We start from the raw sequence: 11,372 nt of genomic DNA, 5'->3' as shown, positions 1-11,372 counted from the left end.
TACATACATGTTAACTCTTGAACATTTTTGAAATCTCTTTTGATGGTATCAACATATGAGTGTGCAAGAAAACAAAGCAAATTTAAAATTACCTTCTACAATCCTGCTCAAATTTGGCAAGAATTTCCTTTCGATTTTTTGGGGAGGTACAAAAATGGATTTGGTTGAGGTTGACCACCCAAAACCCGACTTTTCGAAACAAAAAAAAATAAAAAAAAATAAAAAAAATTACCTAAAAAATAGTTTCAAATCAAAAACTGTTTATAAAAAACAATCAATATGTAGAACAAAATTTCTTATCAGTCTTTACAAAATAACTTAACGAAACATTTAATTTCAATTTTATTTTACTATAAATGAAAAAGGGAATAGCAAAGAATTAAAAATAACTGAATTTAGAATTTTATTCTTAATTTAATTACTCTTGTTATCAAGAAACGCTTTAAACAAGTTCCCTTTCATTTTTCGTAAATCTTTTTTTTTATCAACGTTGATTGAACGATGTCAATATTTAAATGCTTTCATTTATTTATTTATTTATTTTTTCAATGAATGATCCAGTTAATGTTTTATTTTAGGCAAAATGTTTAGAAGAGACACGTTTTTAAGCACAATTTTAATTAACCTAACTTTTTTTGCGATTTCGATATTTTTTTCATAATTCAATAAGTAATTTTTCCATTTTTTATTCACAACGAAAAGAGTTTGAATTTTATTTGATAATAAGGTTTTTCTAATGAGTGAAAATCGAGCTTTATCTATAGCTTTGCCCATACTCACATTTTTTAATGAAACAAACATTTGGGAAAACAAATATTTGAAATTACTTAATTAATTCAGTTTTACATAAACAATATTTACCACCCACCAAAGTCATGTTGAATTTTTTTTCTAGATATTTGAGCAGTGTCATAAATTAAGCTCTATTTTGTATTGGTCTATTTTGTTGTTTAAATTTGGGAGGTAATTTTTGTTTGACAAACTTAGCCAAAAATAAATAAAATCATTTGACTCACTTTTTTTTTGAAAATATGTGACAAATGCATGCCATAAGATTCATATATTATTTCTTAAACAGCCTTTTTTATTTTCAAAAAGACAAAAAATAGAGAAAGGAATTTTACATACCAATTGCATTGAGAGAAATTATTATTAAATTTTACAAAATTAAACAAAACTATTTAAGATTACAAAATTATGGTTAAACAAGCATGCTTGGGATTCTCGACTTTTACCGACTTTTTGACAATAAATCACAAATTCCTGACATTTTCCCGATTTTTCATGGAGTTTGGTCAACCCTGGGTTATACAAAAATGCTGAATTTTGAAAATCTAGTGTAAATAGTAGTTCACTTGCAACGAGAATCACGCCAAAAAGAAGTAAAGTTTGAGGTTCAAAAAACATTTTTTTCCGATAAAAATACCCATGTTGAATGGGTGCCAAACCAACGTAGTTCAACTGTACCAGTCTAGTTCACATCTGACACGTAGATGGCGCGCCATGCGCTCTGCTTTTGGCTCATTATCCGTTTCGACCTCTCGGCCAGTGCCTGTTTTGAAAAGTGACATTTAAATTTATCATCAGCATTGCGGTAATTTGGGAAATTTGCATTCACGAGATTTTCACGAATCTGTTCCGCCGCTCGTGTGCACTTGTGCAGCTTCACACCTGGCAGCAAAATGACTTCCAAGGTCCTTTTGAACAAAATCTCCAACCTTTCGGCGAGGCACGTTTACGTGGTGAACTTTGGTAGGTTTTTGGAGCATTCGCCAGTTACACAATATTGCTTAAAAACATTTCTAATTAAATTCGCAGTTCCCTCGCTCTCGTTCGCCACCAAACCGCCGACGTCGGACAAAACGCCGAGTCCACGGATGGAGGAGTTCCAGAAGAAACTGCGCGAGAAGACGCCGATCGGTAAGTTGGACGAGATTGTCGGCAAACATCCGTACCAGGAGAAGGAACCCCTGCAGGCATGGCCCAACAATACGAACCCCAACACCGGGGAAGTTGGCGGTCCCCGAGGACCAGAGCCAACCCGGTATGGGGACTGGGAGCGCAAGGGGCGAGTTTCGGACTTTTAAGATGGTCCTTGAATCTCGTCTCCAGTGCGTGTGTCTCTAGTTTTTAGTGATAGCAGTAATGGCAATACAGAGTAAAAGGGTTTATTTAGAGTAGATTTTAAAACTTCGTGTTAAATAAATAAAAAAAACTAGATAATAGACAACGTTTGGAAAATAAAACCACTTGCCAAAATGTTCTTTGTGGCTCTATAAAATTACTTATTTCTTTCTACGCAAAAAAGTTGTTTTTTTTTATATACTTCGATGACACAATTTTACAAAATATTACCAGGAATTAGGATAATTATTTTATTCGTTGAGTGCAATAACTTTGATTTCTTAGAAGTTGTTACTGAAATGTTTGTTAGTATTTTCTTAATAAGAAAAGAAAATTTTCAAAAAGAGATTTTTTTGCCTTTCTAACAAAAGAAAGGTTTAAGGTTTGCTTTTAGAAAAACGCTTTTTTCAGAAATCTTAAAAAATTCGTGCACGGCGAGGATTCGTCCCAGGAAAAAATCCTATTACTAAATTGAAGGTTTAGATGCGCTCTTTCGATTGAATTTTGGCCCGAAACCCGGAACTCAAAGTATGATTTTTGAGAGCACTTTTTCTGAAATACATGAGCGCTGTCTGCAGTGTTGCGATCCTCACGCGCTCACGCGCTCATGAGCGCTCACTTTTCGCTCATTCGTGAGGAGGAGCGCTGCGCGAGCTAGCTCACGTTTGCCCGCGCTCACGTTTGCTCCGATTTTTTCAGCTCGCGTTTGCCCCACGCTCGCGCTCGCGCTCATTTTTCGCTCACGGAGCGCTCACTTTGGAAGTATCGCGAATTGAATCGTTTTTCGTTTTTGAGAAAGTTTTTGTTTTTCAATACTAGGTAATTTTTTTTGCTTAAGGCGCAGCATGTCAGGGGAAACATCACATAGTAACATCTTTTTTATGTATAGATTGGAATAGCTTATTTTAATTAACTATGTGTTTGAATAATAAATTGGATTCGCAAGGGTCAAATCATATTGGAGTCCTACAGTCAGAGTTGAAAATATAAATATTTTCGAATTAATCGGCCTTACCTTAATAATAGTTAAGGTAAGCAGAGATAACTGCTGGGGGAAGGGTATGAGCGCGTAAACAAAAATGACTGAAAACCTTATAAAAACTTACAAAACAATGAATTAATTCAAGAAGATTTATGCTGTGGTAAGTTCGATTCAATGTTATGTGCTTGGTTGATTAAAATATAACATTAAACTGTTTTATGTACCTAAACAGTTTGTTGACTACCTTTCCAGCGTGCGGGTCAGATTGAGCAACAATTAAAAAACGTCATTCCGTTAAATGAATCGTTCAGTGCTATAAAGTTAATCTTTCTCTTTCTCATTCTAGAAAATAGGGTAAAATTGTTGAAACAGTTCCTTTTTTTACAAAAAAAAAACTTCCAAATTGCTAGTGTTTGAAATAACCAATTTGAATGAAATAATATAAATTGTCATTGTTTTGTTTTACCACATAAAGGGTGGCTTCTCTTCCCCCATGTAAATTATTTTTAACACCGCTACCAAGCCTTTGAAAATATTTAATTATAGATTTAATAAAAGATTTTTTGAGGATTCGGAACAATTTAGAGAATGTAAATTGTTTCGAATATAAGGGATGATTACAACTTTAATAAAGCTTACTGCTAGTTTTTTAAAAGGTACATTAACACAAATTTTATATTTTTTACTTTTTTTAGTGTTTTTAAAACCGCTTTGAGTCCGGATTCAAAAAACTTAAAATAAAGATAATTTGTCAATTAATTTTTTTTTTTTTTTTTTGAACATATCAGTGCATCTCTTCACGTCAATGAATTTTTACATTAAGAATGAGTTAGCTCTTTGTTAGCTCACTCAAGAGTGAATCATTCTGCCCCTTGGCTAATTTTGAATTTAAAATATAACGTATATTTCAGTTCTCCGACTTAATCCATTTCATTGCTTAGTTTCGTTTGTTTTACCACTTTCTAGTTTGTTTTTGCTGCCTGCGCTGAGATAGTTCTAGAAAGTTCGTTTCAAACAGGCAGATGCTTCAACAGGGAAAAACAACTACCTACTTTGGCTCACCAGCTCACGTGAGCGCAAAACGCTCCGGTGAGCGTGAGCGAGCACGAGCTACCTGATAAAAACTCACGCTCCAGCTGGAGCGAGCACTCCTTCCGTGAGCGCTCGCTCATTCGCAACCCTGGCTGTCTGCTGTATCCGCTCTTAAAAATTTGTGTCTTCCATCACTGGAAAACCGCTCGTAAAACCCACAATTTTTATAAGTCAGATCTGTAGCCGTGGGGTCGGAGACGAACATTTTATTTTTCGATTCACAATTTTCGACCAGTAAATGTGGTCAAAGCCATTTTAGAGGTATTTTTTGGACTATTTTACAGATAACACTATCAAATTTAAAGAATTCAGTTTCAAACAAAAAGCCATTCGAAAACATGCGCCATAAACTGTTTGGGCCCAAAATTTGAAGCTTTTCCAAAATGTATTTCCAGAGATATAGCGATTTTAGCGTTTTTCGTCTTATTTTTACCCTATTTTTTCCTATTAAATTTTTGGATTTATACAAAATCATATACTGAACATCAAATTCGAAGTCTCGGCTCGTTCTCGCTCGAAAGCTCGACAAGTCGTCAAGTCGAAGCTTCAACGCCAGCCTTTATTTTTTTTTCTAATAATGTCAATCCAATATGTTTTTCTAATTTAAATGTCTTGCGACAAATAATGTACTTCTGAAATTAAAAAAATGGCATTTGAGGTTAAGCCTAAAAATATTCAAAGCTTTAGGTAAAATTCTCACTGGATGGTATCATTATTTTTTTGAAAAATTAATTGCACCAATATATTTTTCGGAGTTTCATCATTTTGTAAGAAATTTTTATTTTTTTATTTTATACTGCATACATTCAATTTTTAATCTTGTGAATGAAATTTCAAACTTTTCTCGAAGATATAGACATTAAAATGTATAAAAAACTGATTTTCAGGGTTTGTTTTGGTGGGAGTACTGCCGTTCTACGCATAATTGTCCCATGTTCGAAAAAGTGCAACTGAGAAAAACGCGATTGAAATTTTTCGACTGATTTCTGTGTTTCTACGCATAATTGTCCCGTGGGTTCCTATTCGCCCTATGTGTCCTCTTATTTGTGATTCTCTTGATATACAACAGGTGAACAAGACATAATACTTCGTAAAATTAATGATTACGTGTAAGAAAATACTTGGTGGGACAATTATGCGTAGAAGTTTAACGATGGGACAAACAGACTTGGTGTTGATTTTCATGAGTTTCCGAACAAAGTACTAAATTTTATGTGTTTTTCTAAAAGAATACGTAAAAATAAACTTAAAAATGACAAAAAGTCAGAATCGACCAAAAATTACATAAGAAAATTATGCGTAGAACGGCAGAGTACTGTGCTCAAATCTCAAATATGAGCTTTATTGGACGTAACTGAACCTAGCTCTTCGCCTTTATATTTAGATTGGTAGAACCCGTAGATTTGTTCTAAATTTCAACATTCTGGGGGAAAAATAAAAGATCAAAACATTAAAAATTATAGCTCCAGTATTCAAAATTTAAAGTTTCAGAAATTCAAAACTTTTAATGCTAAATTTCTGATTTGTAAAATATCCAAAATTTAAAAAAATCCAAGATTTCTTGAATTCATAATTTTAAAAGATCTAAAATTCAAGACTCCAAAATTTAGGAATTTAAAATAACAAAAAAAAAAATCAGATTAAATGCAAGAATTTAAAAGTTCAAATTTAAAAATTCAAAACCAACAAAAATTCTCTAATTTGTGCATACTTGAATTCTTAAATTCCTAAATTCTTAATTCCTTTATTCATTAATTTATTACTTCTCAAATTCTTAAATTCGCCCCCTTGAAAAAAGAACTGCAGAATTATTTAATTCTGTACCCTTAAAAAAATTTAAAATTGTAGAATTCTTAAATGCTACCATTTTTGTCACTATCTTATATAACAGAAAATTTAACAAGAAATTTAATAACTTTGGAGTCATAATTTAGGCTAGAGAAAATTTAAGAAGAAAAAAAAAACGTGTTTCGATTTTTCTGAATGACTTTTTGGTGAGTATTCTGTATTTAAATTTTAAATAGATTTATTAAGTTTGAAGATTTTCAAAATTATAAATTCAGTATTTTATTTCATTTATTTCGTTTTTTAAGCATTACTTGTGTAAAGTTACTATCCTTTATCGTAAAACTCTGTCTGTGTTTGTCGCGTAATTATTTTACCTAATATGGCACGGATTTCGCGCGAATTGGGTTTTGGGACGCGATTGAGCGATCCGCTGGCAGCCAGCGTGTCGTGTTCGCTCGCGAATGGTTGCGCGCTCCAGTCAGCAAAAATTAAAAATTATTCGTTCCATGTGTGTTCCATGAGTGAGTGATTTCTTATCTTTGAACTTGTTATCAGGACCCATAATTGCATGTAACAAGGATTTAAATATTTCTATAAAAGTGGCCACATGGTTAATGGTTGTCCCTAACAAAGGATGTAGATAGCGAAATTAATCATTCCTTATTTTGATTGGTTTCAACTAGAGCTGGCTGTTTGACGTAGTTTGCTCCTTGTACATGTCGCATACAATGTTTGAAGCAGTTGATTTATTTGAAATTACAAAAAGTCAAACCATTCCGAGTTCAACCGCAGACGGAGTAAGACGTATTTGGATTGCTTTCGTATCGCGAACTCAGTTATTGTTTTCTCGTTCCGCTCGTACACAAAAGACTTTTTGACTAGTGAAGTTACCACATTTGCAGTGCTGAGGGAGTTTTGGGAGATGAGTGAGGACCCTGGAGGGGGAGTCCGGACATTTGGCTCACGCTTTGAGCCGTTGTCCGGAGGTGACTCAACAGAATTTACGGAAGTGACATCACCGAAAAACAAGCCCGGCAAGTCAGGCAAGCGGAAGGACACGGTACCGAACCAGAATCTGTACACCAAACAAATCCGGATGGACCAGTACAACGGACCACGTTTTCTGATCCTCAAACGCACTGACCCTGGAAAGACAATGGAACTCGAAAATCCTTTCTTCATTAAGAAAGCGATGGACGCCATCACGACAAACGTTCAAATTAGCAGATTGAAAGATGGCGACCTGTTGCTGAAAACGGTTGACCGACAACAAGCAGCGAAGTTGTTGAAGCAAGAAAAGTTTGGCGGCACGATGAACATCAAAATCACGGAACATCCCAAACTGAACCTTTGCTCCGGAACCATTTTCTGTCGAGATCTGATCAAGGTCTCTGATGAACTCATCCTCAGCGAACTCAAGGACCAGAAGGTAGTCAAGGTTGATCGAATGAAGAAAAAACTCGACAACGGACAGCTTATCGATACGGGAGTCTTTATCCTCACGTTCGATTTGTGCCACATCCCTGACTCCATTGATGTTGGATTCTACCCGTGCAAGGTCAAACAATACATCCCATCCCCCCTCCGCTGCATGAACTGTCTTAAGTACGGACACACCAAAAATCGCTGTACTGGACCTCGGACCTGTGCCAATTGTGGTACCCCATACCATGATAACGCCCCGTGTCCAAAGCCGAATTCCTGTCTACACTGTCAAGGACAACATTCCGCTCTTGACCGAAAATGTCCCAGATACTTGGACGAAATGGAAATCCAAAAAATTAGTGTGACTGAACGCCTTTCGCTGAACGATGCCCGCAAGAAGAGAAGACAACAAGTACCCGAAGTCCCAGTCTTCACCAGCAGCTTTGCGCAGGTGGCCCGAGGTCTCCGAACAGCAACTGATCCGAGCAGAAATCTACAATCAGCAGTCGCCCCAAATCAACCCCGAACGCCGCAACCAGCCAAGCCTACGAATACAAAGAACGACAACAAATCATCACCAACACCAACTGGACCAAACAACCGTGGACAACTATCACCAATGAACGAACTCAACAACGCAGACCAACAACCCAGCTGCTCCACTACGACGAACGATGTGAACGCATTGTTTGTCTCGCAGACCAGCATGCCACCCGACTTTATGATGCACACACAAACGATCGAAGGTACACTCCAGCCACAACAATTACTCGCTCTCTCACAAACACCTCACAATCTTATGGATTGTGACCAACAAATTGACACCGACACTAACACTATCAACAACACCAACACCAACACAAACACGAATTCAGCAGAATCTAACAACCTACTAACCATTTCCCAAGCAATTACTAACTCTATTAACATTCTCGAACAAGTATCAGAAGAAGAATTCTAAGCAAGCTTATTATTGTTTCTTGCCGTACCATTTCCCACTAACATCTATTAATACCCCCTAAACTCTCGTTTTATGGCCTTTAACATCTTACAATGGAATTGTAACGGGTTCTACAATAACTTTGAAGAACTTAAACTATTGGTACACGACTATGCTCCTGGAGCGATTAGTCTGCAAGAAACTCATTTTGTGCACAGCAAAAAGCCTACACTCAAAAACTACAAAATCTTCTACGCCCTTGACAACTACCACTTACGTGCCTCAGGAGGAGCCGCAGTATGTGTTAAAGAACAGTACCATCCTAATGAAATCGATCTCGACACAGACCTCCAAGCAGTCGCAGTGCGTCTCTTTTACCCTATAGAATTTACTATTTGCAGTCTGTATCTTCCACCCAATTTACAAACATCTAAAGCAGAAATAAGTAATTTAATCAATCAGTTGCCAACACCTTTCCTGTTAACTGGGGATTTCAATGCGCATAGTTTAACATGGGGTTGTAACTCAACCAATACAAAAGGAAACATAATTGAAACTATTCTTAGTACTCTTGATTTAAATTTATTAAATACAGGTTCGTATACTCATTTTTCTCAAGCTCACAATTCTTACTCAGCCATTGATCTTTCCCTGTGCAGTCCCAGTTTAAGTCCTCTCTTTGACTGGAATGTACACCCAGATTTATGCAACAGTGACCATTTTCCCATTATCTTATCCTTTCTTTCAAATCAAAAACCAAGGAAAAGAAGACCTCAATGGATATCCAAGGCAGCGGATTGGGAGTCTTTTCAGAATCTTGTCTCGCTAAACTTAGATAACAGCAATTACATTTCACCTACTGATCGACTTGAGTCTTTAAATTCTGTCATTATAAAAGCAGCGACAGAATCAATTCCTAGAACATCTAATACTATCAAAAAAGCCAAGCCACCTTGGTGGAATAAAGAAATTGCAATTGCAATTAAAAATCGGAAAAAAGCTCTTCGCACATTCAACAAAAACATTTGTGACGCAAATAAAATTGCGTACTCTTTTGCAAAAGCTAAAGCGCGACGCCTTATCAGATTATCCAAAAAACTTTCATGGCAAAATTTTGTATCTTCTATTGATCTTAGAACAGCACCTACACAAGTTTGGAGTCAAATTAGAAAAATTTCAGGTAAATTTAAAAATAATACGATTTGTTCACTGAAAGTTAACGATATTTTGATTACAGACCCATTATTAATTGCTGAAGAATTAGGTAAAACGTTCGCTCAAATTTCGAGTTCAGAAAATTATTCTCCAAATTTTCTAACATACAAACAACATTGTGAAAACTTTGATTTAATAGATTACGAAGATAGTACCTCCTCTTTTCTAAATATTAAGTTTACTCTGATCGAATTAGAATCTACTCTTTATAGTTTTAAAGGTTCTTCACCAGGACCTGATGATATAACTTATCAAATGCTTCAAAATCTTCCAATTGATGGAAAACTATATCTTTTAAAAACTTACAATGAACTATTTTTTACTCATACATTTCCATCCATCTGGAAGGAATCAATTGTCATTCCAATCGAGAAAAGTAATAAAAATCCTCTACTTCCTTCCAATAAACGACCAATCTCATTAACTTGTTGCCCTTGCAAGGCGATGGAGAAAATGATAAATCGTAGATTAGTTTGGTATCTTGAATCAATAAATTTTTTCAGTTCTTGTCAGAATGGTTTCCGTAAGTATCGTAATACAATGGATAATCTTGTATCTTTGGAAACGGCAATTCAAGATGCTTTTGCATGCAAACAACATCTTGTAGCAATCTTTTTCGATTTAGAAAAAGCTTATGATATGACTTGGCAACATAATATTATTAAAACATTGCATGATGTAGGAGTTAGAGGCAACATACTTTATTTTATTAAAAACTTTATGAGTAAGCGTAAATTTAGAGTCTGCATCGGTGATTTATTTTCGTCGTTTTATGATTTAGAAAACGGAGTTTTACAGGGCTCAGTACTCAGTGTTACATTATTTCTTGTTGGAATTCGTTCCATTCATGATGTTCTACCATTAAATATGGAGCGACTGTCCTATGCAGATGATTTTGTTGTTTATATGAGAAGTAGTTGTTTAATAGAAATAGAGACCGAAATGCAAATTTTTTTAGATAATCTTTCTACTTGGTGTGATAAAACCGGTTTTAAATTCTCTCCAACTAAAACCAAAATGGTACATTTTTGCAAATTGAAAAGCTGCAACTCAGACCCTGAGCTTTTCCTTCAAACTCAATCTATAGAGGTAGTTGAAGAGCATACATTTCTAGGTATCATATTTGAAAAAAAATTAACTTGGGTTCAATATTTGAAACATTTGAAATCTAAAGCTTCTAATGCAACAAATATAATAAAAACTCTTAGTAGCACATCTTGGGGATCAGATCGAAAAACTTTGTTGACTTTGCATAAAACTCTTGTTTTATCAAAAATTGATTACGGATCCGTACTTTATTCAACTGGCCGTAAAAATTTAGTAGATCAATTGAACTCAGTGAACCATCTAGGAGTTCGTCTTTCCACAGGAGCATTCCGCTCAAGTCCGACATGTAGTATTCTTGCAGAAGCTGGTATTATGCCATTAAAGTTCAGAAGAGAAAATCAAGTTATCCAACTTGGCTTAAGGATTGCCTCAATCGAAAATCATCCACTAAAAAATTTTGACAATGATTCACGAATTAAATCTTCCAAATCATTTAAATTTAGATGTAACGTACTGTTAGAAAAATATGGTATTAATACTATGAATATTTTTTATCGTGGTTTTCATTCTTTTCCACCATGGTGCATTTCAAAACCTAAAATTGATTATACGCTTGGTAGTTTTAAAAAATCTGCCCATAATGCTCACATATTTAGAGCTGAATATGTGAGGCTTTGTAATTGTAAATATAAAAATCATTTTTTCATATACACCGACGGTTCAAAACAAAACGATTTGACCGGACTTGCGTGTTATAGC

General features: G+C 35.1%; 2 protein-coding genes across 2 annotated transcripts; both read left to right on the top strand.

The window, feature by feature from the left end:
- Window positions 1-1,564: 1,564 nt before the first annotated feature.
- On the top strand, window positions 1,565-2,281 carry LOC120415559 (succinate dehydrogenase assembly factor 4, mitochondrial-like). Its single transcript, XM_039577132.2, has 2 exons — window positions 1,565-1,752; window positions 1,819-2,281. Exons 1-2 carry the CDS (start codon window positions 1,683-1,685, stop codon window positions 2,085-2,087), a joined length of 339 nt encoding a protein of 112 aa, XP_039433066.1. The 5' UTR covers window positions 1,565-1,682; the 3' UTR covers window positions 2,088-2,281.
- A 4,483-nt stretch (window positions 2,282-6,764) lies between these two features.
- Window positions 6,765-11,372, top strand: LOC128092926 (uncharacterized). The gene has a single exon (XM_052708124.1). The coding sequence runs from the start codon at window positions 6,909-6,911 to the stop codon at window positions 8,370-8,372; it is 1,464 nt and encodes a 487-aa protein (XP_052564084.1). The 5' UTR covers window positions 6,765-6,908; the 3' UTR covers window positions 8,373-11,372.

Source organism: Culex pipiens, chromosome 2 (genome assembly GCF_016801865.2).
Source record: "Culex pipiens pallens isolate TS chromosome 2, TS_CPP_V2, whole genome shotgun sequence".
NCBI classification, from domain to species: Eukaryota; Metazoa; Arthropoda; class Insecta; order Diptera; family Culicidae; genus Culex; species Culex pipiens.
Note: the sequence above shows the minus strand (reverse complement) of the source record. Positions and strands in the feature narration are given on the sequence as shown.

Excerpts from the sequence above, each read along its gene's own strand:
- LOC120415559 (XM_039577132.2), top strand. The coding sequence starts at position 1,683 with ATGACTTCCAAGGTCCTTTTGAACAAAATCTCCAACCTTTCGGCGAGG. Across the intron at positions 1,753-1,818 it reads CGTTTACGTGGTGAACTTTG|TTCCCTCGCTCTCGTTCGCC; the intron begins GTAGGTTTTTGG and ends TTAAATTCGCAG.
- LOC128092926 (XM_052708124.1), top strand. The coding sequence starts at position 6,909 with ATGAGTGAGGACCCTGGAGGGGGAGTCCGGACATTTGGCTCACGCTTT.